Source organism: Bicyclus anynana, chromosome 23, assembly GCF_947172395.1.
Source record: "Bicyclus anynana chromosome 23, ilBicAnyn1.1, whole genome shotgun sequence".
Taxonomy (NCBI): Eukaryota; Metazoa; Arthropoda; class Insecta; order Lepidoptera; family Nymphalidae; genus Bicyclus; species Bicyclus anynana.
The window spans coordinates 10,097,440-10,115,568 of NC_069105.1; the positions used below are offsets into that span (position 1 = coordinate 10,097,440).

General features: G+C 38.6%; 1 protein-coding gene across 1 annotated transcript; it reads left to right on the plus strand.

The window, feature by feature from the left end:
• The first annotated feature begins 5,773 nt into the window (after positions 1-5,773).
• LOC112048352 (pickpocket protein 28-like) lies at positions 5,774-17,829 on the plus strand. The gene is made up of 10 exons (XM_052888629.1): positions 5,774-6,048; positions 7,746-7,988; positions 8,805-8,925; positions 9,903-10,060; positions 10,612-10,837; positions 12,232-12,499; positions 13,567-13,632; positions 14,423-14,606; positions 16,122-16,213; positions 16,987-17,829. Exons 1-10 carry the CDS (start codon positions 5,798-5,800, stop codon positions 17,103-17,105), a joined length of 1,728 nt encoding a protein of 575 aa, XP_052744589.1. The 5' UTR covers positions 5,774-5,797; the 3' UTR covers positions 17,106-17,829.
• The last annotated feature ends 300 nt before the right edge of the window (positions 17,830-18,129 follow it).

Below are 18,129 nucleotides of genomic sequence, written 5' to 3' on the forward strand. Positions count from 1 at the left end.
TCACTCGTGTCGTACACGAGTCAGGATGATCTCCTCAATGACACTCTCAAGACGTTCTGGGAAGTGGAGTCTGCGCCGTGCGTGACACCCATGAGTCCGCTTGAGGAAATTGCCGAAAAGCTATATGTAGAAAAACATTATCGCGATGAAACGGGCCGCTATATTTCACCTCTTTTGATCAACCCTATACATGAACCTTTAGGTGATTCATATGATTTAGCATTTAACCGACTTAAACAAATGGAGCGTCGATTCGTGCGTTCGCCTGATTTACGAAGTGCGTACGTTGATTTTATGCGTGAATACGAATCATAAGGACATATGGAACTGTACACGGGTACGGAACCCTCCAAATATATTATATCTCATCATAGCGTATTGCGTCCTTCAAGCAGCACAACCCCTCTTAGGGTTGTCTTCAATGGCTCAGCTCCGACTACTAGTCGAGTTAGCTTAAATGATATCCTTTTAACGGGCCGTAAATTACTTGCAGATATTTTAAAAATAATTATGAATTTTAGACTTTATGACGTATGCTTCACTGCAGACGTATCTAAAATGTATCGAGCAATTCTTATTGACCCAACAGAGCGTAAATATCAGCATATTCTTTGGCGCGAAAACCCGTCGGATCCGGTGCGTACGTACGAATTGAAAACAAATACCTACGGACTCCGTAGCGCACCGTACATCGCGGTCCGCACCTTGAACCAACTCGCGTCAGACAACCCGCAATCTCGCGCATCTGCTGTGCTTAAGCAAGGATTTTACGTTGATGATTTGTTATGGTCGTGCGAAACAATCACCGAAGCCTGTACGTTACAGGATGAGCTCATGTCTCTTCTTAAGAGTGGAGGTTTTGATCTTAGAAAGTGGGCTAGTAATAGGCCAGATTTTCTATCGAAACTAGATTTAGAAATAGTTTCAAAAATTAATTTTGAAGAGGATTCACTATCCAATTCATTAAAAGTTTTAGGATTGACTTGGTTGCCTTCTGCTGACTGTTTTTCGTTCAGTTACAATTTAACGGATATTAAGTCTACTAAACGTTCAGTATTGACATTACTCGCGAGCGTATATGACCCAGTCGGATTTATATCACCCTGTACATTTCTTGCAAAATGTATAATGCAAGATTTGTGGAAATTAGGGCTCGGTTGGGACGATACAATTCCACAAGAACCTTACGATAAATGGAATCGATTTATTAACGAGTTGTCAACCCTAGCGGACTTAAGGATCGAGCGTCATTTGTTAATATCTAACTTTTCTAACGTTCAACTGATCGGTTTTTGTGATGCATCATTACAAGGGTATGCCGCCTGTGTTTACTTGCGCAGTACAACAGCGGACGGAGAAGTTAAAGTTCGATTACTGACCAGCAAATCAAAGGTTGCTCCTCTAAAACCAGTACTGTCAATTCAAAGACTTGAATTAATGGCAGCCGTGCTGCTAGCCAAGGTTTTGAAATTTATAATAAAAAACCTAACTGATTTTAAATATACAATCGTTGCTCTCAGCGACTCAAGTGTCGTTTTGTCATGGCTACAAACGCCACCTTATCAATTAAAGACTTTTGTCTCTAATAGGGTCAGTGAGATTATTGATGTAATTCCACCGAACCGCTGGTATCACATAAGCAGTGAAAATAATGCCGCAGACCTGTGCTCACGTGGCGCGCTGCCTAGCCAACTTCTCACTGTACAGAATACATGGTTTCATGGACAGGAGTGGTTGTATAACGATCCCAATGACTGGCCCACCAGTACATTTTTTGTAAAAAATGTAAAATCTATTCCTGAGTTAAAGTCCAACGTAGATACATTCACATTAGTATCAAGTGAAAATAAAGTTTTACCTAACGATCTTGAGGAAACCTTCGATAAATTTTCTTCGTTTAACAAACTGCAACGCGTTCTAGCTTGGTGCCACAGGTTCATACATAACCTAAAGTCTAGATCAAATCGAATTTCCGGTAATTTAAATTCTAATGAACTGCAACAAAGCCGTGACTCGATCGTGCGTGTTATTCAGAGTAATCATTTTAGTTCCGAAATTGATACGTTGAATAAAAAAGGATACGTAGCTTCACTACGTAAACTTTCACCCTTCGTTGATCCTAATGGTTTTCTCAGGGTGGGGGGTAGGATTTCACAAGCCGACCTTCCATACAGTACGAAACATCCATTGCTGCTTCCTAAAAAATGTAAAACTACAACTTCACTAATTGAATATTTTCACAAAGTGTATTTACACTCAGGTCCTCGCACGTTGCAAGGAATTTTATGTAAAACCTATTGGATAATAAATGCTCGTAGCATTATTCGCTCAGTGTTATCAAAATGCGCTCAGTGTTATCAAAATGCGCTCAGTGTTTTAAATTTAATCCAAATATTATTCAGCCCTCAATGGCTACGTTACCCGCTTCTCGGTTAAAACCTGGCAAAGTGTTTGACCATGTCGGTTGTGATATAGGAGGTCCCTTTTTGGTAAAAGAAAGCCCGCGCCGTAATGCTAAAGGTTATAAGGCTTACCTATGTCTTTTTGTGTGTTTTACTACCAAAGCCGTGCATCTGGAAGTAATAACAGACCTGTCATGTGATACCTTTTTGGCTGCCTTAGATCGCCTAACGGCACGCAAAGGTCTTTGCCGGACTTTGCAAACTGATTGCGGAAGTAATTTTTTAGCAGCTGGTAAGCATTTAAAGGAAATCGGTAATTTCTTTCGAGATAAAAATAACCATAGTAAAATCTTTGACGGACTAACGTCGCGCAGTATTGAATGGCGTCTAAATCCGCCAAACGCAGCTTCTATGGGAGGTCTCTGGGAAGCTGGCATTAAATCAGCCAAACATCATTTGTATCGATCAATTGGCAACCGAATCCTTACATTTGAAGAACTTACCACGATATTTTGTAAAATCGAAGCGATAATGAATTCTAGACCATTGTGTTCGTTGTCCAACAATCCGAATGAGTTTGACGTACTTACCGCAGGACATTTCCTAATAGGTCAAAGTCTTCTTGCTGTCCCCGAATATGATGTTGAGGACGTTCCTTTGAACAGACTGTCTCGGTGGCAAGCAATTCAAAAAATTACGCAATCTTTCTGGAAGCGTTGGTCGGATGACTACCTCCACACTCTTCAACAGAGAGAGAAATGGTTCACTTCAAAACCTAACGTTAACGTAGGTGACCTAGTTCTTCTTAAATCGAATCTTTGTAAACCATTGCAATGGCCTTTAGGTAGAATAGAAGAAGTGCATCCAGGTGTTGATAAAATAGTTCGCGTAGTTACCGTTCGAACACAAAACGGGGTCTATAAAAGACCTGTAAATAAAATTTGTCCTTTGCCCTATGCAAATTAATATTAAATTTAATTTTTAACAGTAACTCGTAGTTATTAAGATTAATTTTACACTATACAATTACACTAACAATATAGTTTCGTAAACTATTACTCATTTATAATTTTCATTTTATTTATTTTTCTCATACAACATACTTACCTACATTTATTTATGGGAAATCATCATGCTGATTTCGGTGGGGGGTATGTTCGATCTTGCCATTACCATGCAGGTAGTTTGAGAAAAACCACATCAGAATTGTGTCAATCGTCAATCAATGTCAGATGTCGGTTTGACAACTGATGCAAGCGTCATCTCTGGAAGACGCCATCTTGGACTACTTTGCCACTTATATTGCATCATCCAGCCGTGCTGTGTGCATGTCGTACCTGTACGCGTGTTTCTTTCATTCGGCCGTGCCTAAAAAACAAATTCGCACCGTGTGCGCGCGTTAACTATAAGAAAACGTTTTTCTTGCAAGAACAATTTGTGTGTTTGTGGGTGCCTACCTCCTCAAGAAAGAACTACTCCAAATCGCGGGCTCTCCTTGGTCTTGCCGTGCTGCCATTGGGGGCGAGTGATGCAAGGTTGGTGTGGATCACAAATTACTTGTTTGGTTTTGGCAGAAATCAGCAAACATACATACATACATACAAAATACAAATAAATACAGTCCACTCATCACACATATAACCAGCGTAACATTAAATTAGTGCATAAAACCGCACAGATAATTGTGTTGTCTCCCAAAGGTATAAGGGTAGATGGAGTAGCAGGAGTCCGCTAGTTTCAATAAAAGTTTTATTAAGTTAAAAGCATTGTCACTCGAAGACAAGTAATGATTACAAATTAACGATTAATTGTCTACTTGTTATTAATCGTAACCACAATACCATTAACTTCATTCGACAAAGTATAGGCAATTAAATGTGTAAAGCAAACAGTATAGACGCTGTTGCGTAAAAAGTGCGCTGACAACCGATATTGGATCAAACTATAAACTTTATAATAAAGTGGCTAGTTACCACCCTACCGTCGAAAGACGCACCGCCAAGCGATTTAGCGTTCCGGTACGATTTCGTGTAAACATCGAAAGGGGTGTTGATTTTCATCCTCCTCCTAACAAGTTAACACGACTTTATTTCAGATTGCATCATCACTTACCATCAGGTGAAATTGTAGTCAAGGGCTATCTTGTAAAGAATAAAAAAAAATGTCAAAGTGCATGAGTTTAGGCTTCATTATCATATTAATGTCAAGGCAATCCTCGACAATACCTCCTATGTTGGATGAGGAAGGGAGTATGGTGGATCTAAGCGCTGCGTCCGCGTGAAACTCGATGTAAACTTTCAACTACCCCTATCCTACCCCTACCCTACCCCTACCCCTACTACTACCCTACCCCTATCCTACCCCTACCCTACCCCTACCCCTACTCCTACCCTACCCCTATCCTACCCCTACCCTACCCTAACTAATCAAAATTTTTAAATAAAAAAATGGTTGTTGTGCCTCACTCAACATAGATAGGTATAGTGTGTCGCGAACTTTTTTGTAGATGTTTATAAGATCTACAATTAATTAGAACATTTTATGGTTCTATTTTTTATAGTTTAGGCAGCGTACTCAAAATAAGTAACTTTTCTGGTTGATTTTTTACACCTTGTGTCCAAAAAATCCAAATATCCTACGGAACCCTAATTTTTTCCTAAATAAAATTTAGCCTATGTTACTTGTGGATAATGTAGCTTTCGAATGGTGAAAGACTTTTTGAAATCGGTCCAGTAGTTTTCGAGCCTATTCATTACAAACAAACAAACAAACAAATATACAAACAAAGTTTTCCTCTTTATAATATTAGTATAGACAAGAAGGGAGGGCTAGCCTTATAGTGTAGCTATAGTAAGTGTATTTTTATTAGCCTATATTAAGGTGTACTACCCTTAATATAGGCTAATAAAAATGAGAAGAATTAAAAGTAAAGAAGACTTTTTCAGCTAGTAAAGTAAAATAATAGCTACTGCAACTGCGAAATCAACAAATTCAATCCTTACTTCAGCTGTGAAAATTGTATCTAATGTTCAGTTAAAATAAAGCTAACTTTTAAACTGTTTCTACTATGCAGATCGGCTAGTGCGCTTTTTACATGGCACCTACTATAGATTATATTAAGATAATATAGAAGCATAATTAGAAACGACGAAGAACATTCAAATGCCCTTTAACAGTAATTAGTTGTTACGTTACAGTTAGAAAGGTGGTCGGTTAACACCGTCGAATTAAAAAAAAACAATAATTTGGTTATTCAAGGGGTGCATAAAGAATTTCCTTAATTAATATGTAGAAAAAAACCTAATAAAAAAAGTTGCATTTATGTGTTAAATTCATAATAGAGATATTTTTAGCTTATCACAGTAGAAAGGAAGTTGTAAATTGAATTAAAGAAAATGACAAAAGTTCACCCGAAAGCCAAACGATCAAGCACGAGATTTAAAAAGGACCTCATATCCAGTAGTCAATACGTCAGACCGTATTATATGAAGGACTTCAAATACATCAGTCCCGAAGCTCTGGTTACAAAGAAAAATAGGACCAAGTTTGGGAGGAGGGATGGATGTGGTTTCATTAAACTTTGGCTGAGCGAAGTGTTGAAAGGATTCAAACAATTCCTTTATGAAGGTTCTCTTCATGGTGTGAAGTGAGTCCAAGTTACTTATTAATAAGGATACTCTGCTATGTGTCAATAGATTTAACGCGTCAGAGATTTTGTCCTTTGTTTGAGACGATGGTTTACTCGTATATCTATTGAATCTTTGGATTTAGGATCGAGTAGGATGTGGACTACTGAAATTAGATGTACGAAATTATTGTCTTTACTTGGAAATATCTAAGATAATATCTGGTTCGTGGTAAAACTATGTAATTTATAGCTATTAGGAATTTGTTTCAGTATATTATAATATGCGTAGGTGTATTTTAGTAATATACTATTGGATACTAGTTAATGCCCTCATTTTAGACCGCATCAAATAATCCTTCTACGTTTACTTTTATCCCTTAACTTTCATTATACGTTTTTATTTTATTTTATTCTTTACAAGTTAGCCCTTAACTACAATCTCACCTGATGGTAAGTAATGATGCAATCCAAGATGGAAGCGGGCTAACTTTTTAGGAGGAGAATGAAAATCCACACTCCTTTCGGTTTCACATGACATTGTAAGGGAACGCTAAATCGCTTACGTAAAAATTTTTAGAAGATAAAATATATATAGGTAAAAAGTATATCTTGACAAAACATTAACCGAAACCTTCCTCATAAATCACTCTAAGAATCTATTGATGAAATTCGCATGAAAATTCTTTTAGTAGTCCTTGTGTATATCGTGTTGAGACATACAGACGCGACGTATTACTATGTTTTAAAATATTAGGCATATTAGGCTTATATATAGACGAATAAGTAGATCATAGATACCAAGTTCTTGTTTGTATCTATAAGTATACATAATATTGTTCTGTGCATGAGATTAATTAACCTCACCAATTGTATCAATTAGCTGGAGTCATTTATGCGTTACTCAATTGGGTAAACTATTATTTTAAAATCGCTTTTGTAATTCAACATTAGATCCATCAGTGTTAATATCTGCGCCCCGATTTTTTCTTTTTTGTTGTCGGATCTTGATTCTGAATAGATTTGCTACCTTTTTGCCGATCTATATCTAGTAGTAGATACTTTATTTATTAATTATTATTGCCTACAGGTGAAGGCAAAACATAGTGAGGAAACCTGCATACCAGAGAATTGTCTTCGTCTCGTCGAAATCTTAATTCTCTTCGTGTACGAAGTCTGCCAATACGCATTGGGCTAGCGTGGTGGACTATTAACCTAACCTAACCCCTCTCATTGTGAGAGGAGACTCGAGCTCACCAGTGATCCGAATATGGGTTGACAATGATGATGATGATGATGATAATTGGCTACATGGTTTCACATCATGTCTGAATTTACTTATTTACAACATTTATCCATCTGCTAGGCATCGCAGAGATCTGCACCGCTACGTTGTCGAAATCCCTCGGGCGCGTACTAAGCGGTTCAGTTCCTCTTTTTTCTATACGCACTGCAAATATGTGGAATGCTCTCCCAGCTTCAGTTTTCTCCACCACCTACAACATGGGTATTTTCAAGTCAAGAGTGAATAGGCATCTTCTAGGCAAGCGCGTTCCACCATAGGCTGCATCATCGCTTACCATCAGGCATGATTGCAGCTAAGCGCTTGCTTAATCGAAAAAAAAAAAATCCAAATCACTCCTTTCCGAGATCTCAAAATATACATTTAAAGATACTTTATGTTTATTTAGTGTTTACTTGATTAGTGCTAATTTCAGGTACATTTTCGAGCCAACCTTCAGTCACAAAGAGCGCGTCACATGGATAGTCATCGTGGTCATCAGCATCACCATTTGCGCCATGAACATCATCCAACTGGTGCTGAAGTGGACTTCTACTCCATTCGTCAATGTCATCGACTCTTTGCCAACGCCTATATGGGCTGTACCATTCCCTAGCGTTGTTCTTTGTCCACATTTACACGTTAAACTGTCCTTTGCTAATGTTTCCGAGTTAAAGGGGTAAGATTTTTGTTTTTGATTTATAATTTATAATTTACTAGCGAATTCAGTTTTTCACAGATCCCGCGGGAAGCATGCATTTTTCCGGGATGAAAGTAGCCAATGTTTTAATCCAGAATAAAATCTATTTACATTCCAAATTTCAACCAAATCGCTTCAGTAGCCGCAGCGTAAAAGAGGAACAAACATACTTACACACTTTCAGACTTACACACAAACTTTCGCCTTTATAATATTAGTGTGATTTAGATAATACCAATATCACTTCAAAGCCCCAAAGTAAGCGTGGCCTATGTTGTGGGTATAGAGAGATATCGCAAATGTTTTTGAGTTAAATTGAAGTCCAATTTTAAGGTCAAATTTTCGTTTAACAAAAGTTTAATTGTTAACATAAATTTAAATTGGCATTCAAAGTTATTACTTTTCATCTCTGGCATTTAATTTAATGAAATTATCATTAGAGCCGTGATAGCCCAGTGGATATGACCTCTGCCTCGGATTTCGGAGAGTGTGGGTTCGAATCCAGTCCGGGGCATGCACCTCCAACTTTTCAGTTATGTGCATTTTAAGAAATTTTTAATATCACGTGTCTCAAACGGTGAAGGAAAAACATCGTGAGGAAACCCAAATATCAGAGAATTTTCTTAATTCTCTGCGTGTGTGAAGTCTGCCAATCCGCATTGGGCCAGCAAGACGGACTATTGGCCTAACCCTTGTCATTCTGAGAGGAGACACGAGCGGCTTGAGCTGAATATGTATTGATAATGATGATCATTTGAAAATGAAAAATATTCACATTTTTTCATACTTTTTCAGCACAGAGCGATTTTTCACATCATTGGTGTGTCCTGAAATAAATAAAGAAAATAAAATAATGGACACGAAGCAAAGGCTTACTTATAAAGAAAATGAAATGCTGCAAAAGTTTATTCTGAAGGTAAAAAGGATTTGACTTCATTTTTAAATTTTAATCATTTAGAAACATTGTTATGTCAGCCACTGACGATCATGTAAGCTCACATGCATGCAGCGCTAACCTCTTGACAGCCGATAAAACTGATCGTGGTTGGTCGTGTGCATTCATGCCGATCTATTGATCAATTGAGTCTAGGGTGGCCGTTCTCTGGCAATTTTTAGTTGGCCGACTGTCGAACAACTAAGTTGCCAACTCAGACCAATTATAGAAGGACCTGTATCGCACTCATAGTCACGAACAAAATTGTCTGTCATTTTCTGAGGAAAACGAGCTTAGATTTGGTATATATCTTAAAATAAACTAGAAGTTTTTGCCCGTTTTTTACACAATTCAATTACATAAAAAGGAATTTTTACGGAGCTCTTAAACCGACGAACACGATTACAACTATTTAACATCGATTCTATAGACAGTATTTATAATCGCATTAGATCGTTGATCATATACTTTGACAGAAAAGTAACGTCTACCGAGGCAGGTCCTGTACAATATTTGGTCTGAGGTTGCCAACGATTACAACTTAACTAAACTTTTGGTGCCACTACCCTAATCGAAAGTGAATCCCTACTCTGATACGATCGGCGTCCAATTTATTAGTTGCAGCGACTTAATTGCTGTAGATGTGCGGGCTGTCATAATAAATCGCTATACCTGTTAGTATACTCGGCAATTTAGTCAGCCAACTAAAAATTGCCAGTGAGCGGGGGCTCTAAAAGAGATAGAATTAGTTAGCAGCTAGTCTAAAGGCAAATGTCTAGTCGCACACAAACACCTTGCCGAAGTCTGCCGAACTGAAACGACGTTAAACGATGCACGGCTTTCAACGGCGTGTTAGGTTTATTTTCGTTACGGAATTTCTAGAATCGTTCGCCGCGCTCTAAGCCCGCGATAAAAGCTATGCAATAGCTTTAAAAGAAAAGAAAAATGTATATTTTTAGGGTTCACCATCTTGCTCCGACTTGGTGAAAGTGTGTCATTGGCGGTCAGAGTACGAGACGGAGTGGTTCAGGAAGGACTGCTGTGAGAAGCTTCTGAAGCCTATCTTCACTGACTACGGCCTGTGCTACACCTTTAATAGTCTGCCGCTAAATGGAATGTAAGGTTGCCTTTTTAGGGGTCCGTATTCAAAGGCTAAAACGGGGTTCACAAGACTTCGCTGTCCGTTCGTCCGTCTGTAGGCTGTATCTCATGAACCGTGATTCATAGTTTAAATGTTCACATATGATGTATTTATGTTACCGCTGATACTAAAAAACCGGCCAAGTCTGTCAAGCCACACGCAGTGTAGAATTCCGTAGATTAGGTTAGCACTTTAATACCATTAACCCAAGAGCCGTGATAGCCCAGTGGATATGACCTCTGCCTTCGATTCGGAAGCGTAGGTTCCAATCCGGTCTGGGGCATGCACCTCCAACTTTTCAGTTGTGTGCATTTTACGAAATTAATTATGACTTGCCTCAAAAAACCGTATTATTAAAAAACCTCCAAACCTGAGAAATTTCTTAAATTTTCTACCTACTTGAAGTCTGCCAATCCGCATTGGACCAGCGTGGAGGACTATTAATCCTAACCCCTTTTATGTTGATAGACTCGTGCTCAGCAGTGAGCAGAATATTGGTTGTTAATGACGAAAAACATTACCCACAGGACCAACAAGACCATAGATTGGCAGAATACCTTCAACCCGTTTGCTACTACCATGTCTCTCGAATGGGACCTCGATAAGGGATATCCGAAGAAGTTTCCACCAACTCCTGGGACTCTACCATTCAGGGTCATGGCGTCTGGAGAAGCTAATGGGCTCGGGATTGAACTCTATCTGAACACAAGTGAACATCAATACGAATGTGATGGAAATAACTTAGGATTCAATGTAAGTAATTTTTGTTTGAGCCGTGATAGCCCAGTGGATATAACCTCTGCCTCCAATTCCGGAAGGTGTGGGTTCGAATCCGGTCCGGGGCATGCACCTCCAAATTTTCAGTTGTGTGCATTTTAAGAATTTAAATATCACGTGTCTCAAACGGTGAAGTGAACGAAAACATTATAAAACTGCATACCAGAGAATTTTCTTAATTCGCTGCGTGTGTGAAGTCTGCCAATCCGCATTGGGCCAGCGTGGTGGACTATTGGCCTAACCCCTCTCATTCTGAGAGGGGACTCGAGCTCAGCAGTGAGCCGAACATTGGTTGATAATGTAATGTAATTTTTGTTTAAACAAAACATATTTGTGAAATTGGGAGCCAAATTCAATCCCAAATGTGAGTCATTATCGATTTTACCAACAAAAGAAATGATATAGAGTTCTCAGCTGTTCCCTCTAATTTGCCTGACGGTCTTCCGCGCGTCTCAATATCTTAAAGAGGAATAGCAGTTTGTTTCTTAACGTACTAATATCTGGAAGCTGACACCACCAGTTGGATTGAATTTTTTAGCCTAGATAGCCTCTTAAGCAGCGACTTTACTGTTACTTGACTTTATTGTGATGGGAATGGGGTATTTAGCGAGATCAGTCGTGCCCCATGACATTCCACATTCGTGTAACTACTTAAGTTGTTGGGAATGTAAAAGTAAGTAGTAGTAGAACAGTACAAGTAGGATGATTTAATCAATAAACACGGCTATAAGGTAGATTAGTATTTACCTAAGATGTAGGCATGTACATATTGGATTGGCAATGGAAATCTGTTGACTGGACGTAAGTCCTCGAGTTGCAAGGTACAATATACGTTCCCCACGCACGTCAACCAGCTAAGATTCTGGCTTTTGGAATAGAAGTTGGGCTAAAGGGTAGTGTGCGAAAATGTTCATTGACCAATCTCCAGGCGACAGATTGAAAAACCGACAGGTTTTGGTCGACAGGAGTCTGACAAAACCTGCTCACCAAGGCGTGTAGGTATCCAAAAAGGCTTCTCCACGTCAAAAAGGTACCTATTGAATGTATTCGAAACTTATGAGACAAAAAATTCGAACAAAATTTTGATTCTTCTTAACTTTTTACCCAAATGCAAGAAGGGTTATGTTTTTCGCGCGTATAATATATAAATTATAAAAAAAAATCTGAAAAGAAAAAAACAAGCTCAGTCCAGAAGTATAATACATTTATAATAGGTCCCGACCAAAGATTACAGTGGTCCCGACTGTTTTCTAATTGATTTCTACTCTTCTGGACTGAGCTTGTTTTTTTTCTTTTCAGTTTTTTTTTATAATTTATGCAGTCGGGTTTTTTTATTTGTTTAATTAATTAATTAATATTGTTTCTAACAGATATTAATAAGTTCTCCAACCGACCACGTCTATACCAGCACAATTCTACGTCTCCCCATGGATAGAATGACAACCGTAGAGGTTTCCCCAATATCGTACAAAACTGATAGCTCCCTGAGAGCTCTGTCGCCAGATCAGAGGCAATGCTTCTTCCAGAATGAGAGGAAACTGCAGTACTACGAATTCTATACAGACACTAACTGTAAACTGGATTTGAGGATACGAGAAACGGTGAAACAATGTAATTGCGCCTTGTACAATTGGCCGAGTAAGTTATATTTATTATAACAGTTTTCAATTTCATCATCATCATCATGTAAACCATTAGCCAGTGGAGACATACAATACAAGCACACGTAAATGAAATATGCATATTCCTCATTAATTCCGTCATATTCTTGAGTCGCCTGCGTACATGGTCCTCTGTGATTCTAAAGACGTTGTAGTTTTAGTTAGTTGTGTGGTCGACCTATACAAGTACAGTACATCAGTACTAGTTAAGAATAGGTCTAGTTAGGAATCATCATCATTATCAACCCATATTCGGCTCACTGCTGAGCTCGAGTCTCCTCTCAGAATAAGGAGGGTTAGGCCAATAGTCCACCACGCTGGTCCAATGCGGATTGGCAGACTTCACACACGCAGAGAATTATGTAAATTCTCTGGCACGCAGGTTTCCTCACGATGTTTTCCTTCACCGTAGTTAAAATGCACACAACTGAAAAGTTGGAGGTGCATGCCCGGACCGGATTTGAACCCACACCCTCCGGAATCGGAGGCAGAGTTCATATCCACTGGGGTATCACGGCTAGTAGTTAGTAGTTGAGTTAGGAGTAGGAGGTCATTTAACAAAGCGGTTTCTGGTACGAGACCCGACGAGATCCCAGACCAAAGCATCTCCTCGGAAATACGTGTCCAAACGTTGTTGAGTTATGCCATTAACTTGGGTCTTTGGAATCTCCTCATTTCTAGTTTGATCAAGCAGCTTTGAACTCAAATCAAATCAAATCAAATCAAAATCAAATCAAAAATCATTTATTTCAAGTAGGCTCAGTTTACAAGCACTTTAGACACGTCAGTTGACTATTTGTAAAGATTCTACCACCGGTTCGGAAGGCAGGTCCTGCTGAGAAGATACCGGCAAGAAACTCAACAGTTGCTCTTTTGAAAAAGTCATACAGTATTATAATTTACAATTGATAACAATTATTGTTTACATTTCTTATAGTTTTACTTCCTGTGTGAAGGTGGAAGCTGATCCAACGGCCTCCAAGCATCTTTATCATTATTTTTATCTACCGTTGTCGGTATCGTCATATGTTTCTTTGTTCACAGGAAAGCACGTCTGGAGTCCCATATGTTCAACGAAATCTGATTTTGAATGTGTAGCACAAGTGAAAGGTAAACGAATAAAACAGATAATAAATAAGGTAAAATCAACTGTCAGTATCTACTTACACAGCCTTTTTTGACGGCCTCCGTGGCGCAGTGATATGCGCGGTGGATTTACAAGATGGAGATCCTGGGTTCGATCCCCGGCTGGGCTGATTAAGGTTTTCTTAATTGGTCCAAGTTTGGCTGGTGGGAGGCTTCGGCCTACCGACAAAGACGCACCGCCAAGCGATTTAGCGTTCCGGTACGATGTCGTGTAGAAACCCCCCGTGTCCTCCTCCTAACAAGTTAGTCCGCTTCCATCTTAAATTGCATCATCACTTACCATCAGTCAAGGGCTTACTTGTTAAAAAAAAACAAACAAACGAAGTCCCCCGCCGCGTTTGCCTGTCTGACTGTATGTCTGTTCCCGATAAACTCGAAAATTGGTAAAATAAACCCACTTATACTGTTCTTACGATGTTTTCCTTCACCGTTTGAGACACGTGATATTTAAATTCTTAAAAACCACACAACTGAAAAGTTGGAGGTGCATGCCCGGGACCGGATTCGAATCTAGGCCCTCCAGAATCGGAGGCAGAGGTCATATCCCACGTGTCTCAAACGGTGAAGGAAAACATCGTGAGGAAACCTGCATACCAGAGAATTTTCTTAATTCTCTGCGTGTGTGAAGTCTGCCAATCCGCATTGAGCCAGCGTGGTGGACTATAGGCCTAAGCCCTCTAATTCTGAAAGGAAACTCGAGCTCAGCAGTGAGCCGAATATGGGTGGATAATGATGATGATGATACTGTTCACAGCAAGAGTCGGAGAACAACTCATCTTCGCGTACTACGCTGACAGCGAAGAACAGAGGAAACCTCATGAAGATGCCACCTCCTGCTATCCAGCATGTAACGACGTGCTATATTCTACCCAAGTGTATTACTCTGACCTCATGAAAGATCCCGTTGACGCCAAAATGGATTGGGACTCATCTAAAAAGTAAGCCGATTAAAATAAATATCTGGACAATGGATCTATGTCAGGCGTACTTTTAAAAAAGGTGGTTTTAAGGTTTTCATCTCATGAACCATTAGTCCAGTCATATTAAGAGTTAGTTCTGTCAACTAACTAACTATATCTAAAGGCTATAATAGGCTAGTTGACACTTTTTTTAAATGGTCTTAGTTAAGAGTAGTTCATTATCATTTCGAAAATATTTTTATGAGACTTGATTACGTGAAAATTTTAGTTTTTAAATATGTTTTGGACGATACGACCTGAAACGCCTGTCGACCATGATGGTCTATATTTCAACTATTTCATGACGTCACTTTGTCAAATACCTTACAAACGGAGCGTTTGACAAAAATATTAGATAACAAATACTTTGTTACGACGTTTGTGACGTTTAGTACGTCAAGTAACATTGTGACGCCACAAAGTGGACGACAGCGTTTTTGACATTTGGAAAATATGTAAAAAATACATGTTTATTAAATTAAATTTTAGAAGAATTCCTTAACTTTTAATAGTTAATATCGATATATTTCGGATCCTATTTCCATGTACTATTTTTTTTATTATTATTATTATTATTATAGCTTTATTTCCACTTAACAGTTTTACAATACATAATATGTTAACAATAAATTTTGGGTAAAAGCCTCCTCCATCTTTTTCCATTTTTCCCTATCTTTGGCCATATGCATCCAGTTTTTTCCTGCTATTTTTATTATGTCATCGACCCATCTCTTTTTCTGTCTTCCTACATTTCTTTTGCCAATTGGGCCCTGTCATTTAGTTGTTTGGTAAGTCCATCACTTATCTTTATATCTTGACAAGTGTCCAGCCCAGTTCCATTTTCTATGCGAGAGTAATATTGTTTATATTAAATTAAATATGAGTCAACTACCCTATTTTCTTCTTGAAAAAGAAGGAAAAGAAGAAACGATCATTTTTACATGACTAGTTATCTGCATAGTAGATAAATTTACTAGCGAACCCAGTCAAGTGACTGTTACACATGCTTTAAACGTGCTATTAAGTTTGCTCCATATGAGCATGCTTATCATCTGTTTACATTTGCTAGCAATAAGCCTGCTATTTTTAAGTATGCTCCTGAATAAGCATGCTCAAAGCATACATTCCAATTACCTACACATGCTAATTTGTATCTATCGCTCTCATCGTGTTAGACAGGGAGAGATGAAGGTGAAGATAATAGACAATAGCAATGAATGATCGACTAGCATACTCAATAGCTAAAAGCACGCCACCTCTCCACCCGCGCAGCAAATCAAATAGCATGCTCATAAATCGCACGACTGTTGATTCTTGAACAATATTGAAATAAGCATGCTTATTATTAGCAATGTTGCGATACACATGCTAATAAGTAGCAACTGCTCAATAGTAGCATGCTTCCATGCTAGAAATGAGCATGTGTAATAGTAGCTTTATGTAGCCATATATACTTTCTTTAAAACAGTTGCTATTATTAAGTGTTTTTTACAGAGGGGAACGCACTCGAATCAACGTACATTTCTACAACGATATGTTCTTGGGGCAGCATCGACATGCACAGTACGACGATTACTACTTTGCAGGTTTGTATTAACTTTTATTATTATTTTTAATGTTTATGTGCCTATACATACACTAACTTACCTAAAACTAAGTACCTACCCCAAAGCACCAAAGCGCCCAAACCTCATTTCAATTGTTGGATAACTTTTTACTTACACACGGTTAAAAAATCTAAAATAAACAACAAAAATTGTTCAGACATTCATCATCATCATTATCAATCCATATACGGCTCACTGCTGAGCTCAAGGCTTCTCTCAAAATGAGAGGGGCTAGGCCAATAGTCCACCACGCGGGCCCAATGCGGATTGGCAGACTTCACATACGCTGAGAATTAAGAAAATTCTCTGATACGCAGGTTTCCTCACGATGTTTTTCCTTCACCGTTTGAGACACGTGATATTTAATTTCTTAAAGTGCACACAACTGAAAAGTTGAAGATGAGACCCACATCCTCCGGAAACGGGGGCAGAGGTCATATCCACTGGGCTTTCACGGCTCAATAGGTGAGTAGAGTGAGTAAACTTCTGTTTTTTCTGATTGTGTAAGTGCCGTAGGCTCCTTATTGGGACCTCAGAGGCGTCACCGGGGGGTTTGGACGAGCTCAGAAGCATCGCTTGAAGGGCCTGAAGGCCTGTGTGAAGTCTGCCAAACCGCATTGGGCCAGCGTGGTAGATTATTGGCCTAACCTCTCTCATTCTGAGAGGAGACTCGAGCTCTGCAGTGAGCCGAATATGGGTTGATAACGACTCACCTATTAGTTGTCGTTAATAATAGGCAGTGTTTGTTTCAGGTGCAATCGGTGGTCTACTCAGTCTGTTTCTGGGATTCAGCATAATAAGTGTCGCGGAATTAGTGTACTTTGTGATGTTGAAACCTTTACACATAGCTTTTAAAGGTATCCAGGTATAGATCCCGGCCTGTAAGTTGAATCAAAGTTATAGTTGTCTGCGCAGGTGCAATCTATACTTCTATACTAATATTATAAACAGGTAAAGTTTGTGGTATCGTATTTTATAGGGGGTAATCTCTGGATATACTGAAGCGATTTTGAAAATTCTTTTATCACTGGAAAGCCACGTTATTTGTGAGTGGCTTTATTTTATCCCGGTATTCTCACGGGAACCGGAACTACGCGGGTGAAATCGTAGAGCGTCGACTAGCTGTAAATAAGAGTGTTGGACGCGTCCAAGGTGGTTACCTACGGCATTAATGATTCCAGGACAAATAATTGAAAGTTTCGTACTAGATTGTAATGGCGTCAATGTGTTGCTATGATTACGTCATACGTATGGCACCTCTTATCATCTCTAACACCCGAAAATGTATTATTGCGCATAGGTCAACTTACAGGCCGGAAACTACAACTAACTAGGCTATTCTGTAACGATATTTATAACTCGCAAGTGCGTGTTTCGAATTTACCTCTATCTCTCACTGTTTAAAACGATATTATAAGATGAGAAAGATAGCGGTTAATTAGAAACTCGCATTTGCGAGTTATACAAAACATCGTTAATAATAATCGGTAAGAGAATAGCCGTGCTGTTCTTAAATTACACTGGAAGCACGTGCTAACTGCATTGCTTAAATTTGTTTAAAATTATTAATTCTCAATTACTTGTAACAAATAAAGTATTAACAATCTAATTGGTTTTATTTTTTTTTAACAGACTTTCAATGAGTTCTGTATCAGACAATCAAAAAAACATTTTTGTATGTCAGCCATTTCTTCAAAATCTCCTAATCCGGTTTTCATTTTATTCCCTTATTTTCGTTATTTTATGCATATTAAGTCAGGGAAGGCTTTTGTAAAAGCATCTGATTATTTAAAAAAAAATAGTTCTCGTAAACTTTGGTTTTAAATATTTATAACATTTAAAAAGTTAGTAATAAACTTTTTTAATTTTACATCAATCATTGATTGACAGCTTCA

What these genes read in the sequence shown, in the direction of transcription:
- LOC112048352 (XM_052888629.1), top strand. Translation starts at nt 5,798, where the DNA reads ATGACAAAAGTTCACCCGAAAGCCAAACGATCAAGCACGAGATTTAAA. An exon ending in AGTCTGCCGCTAAATGGAAT is followed by an intron (nt 10,061 to 10,611) that starts GTAAGGTTGCCT and finishes CATTACCCACAG; the next exon opens with GACCAACAAGACCATAGATT. An exon ending in GATTGGGACTCATCTAAAAA is followed by an intron (nt 14,607 to 16,121) that starts GTAAGCCGATTA and finishes TGTTTTTTACAG; the next exon opens with AGGGGAACGCACTCGAATCA.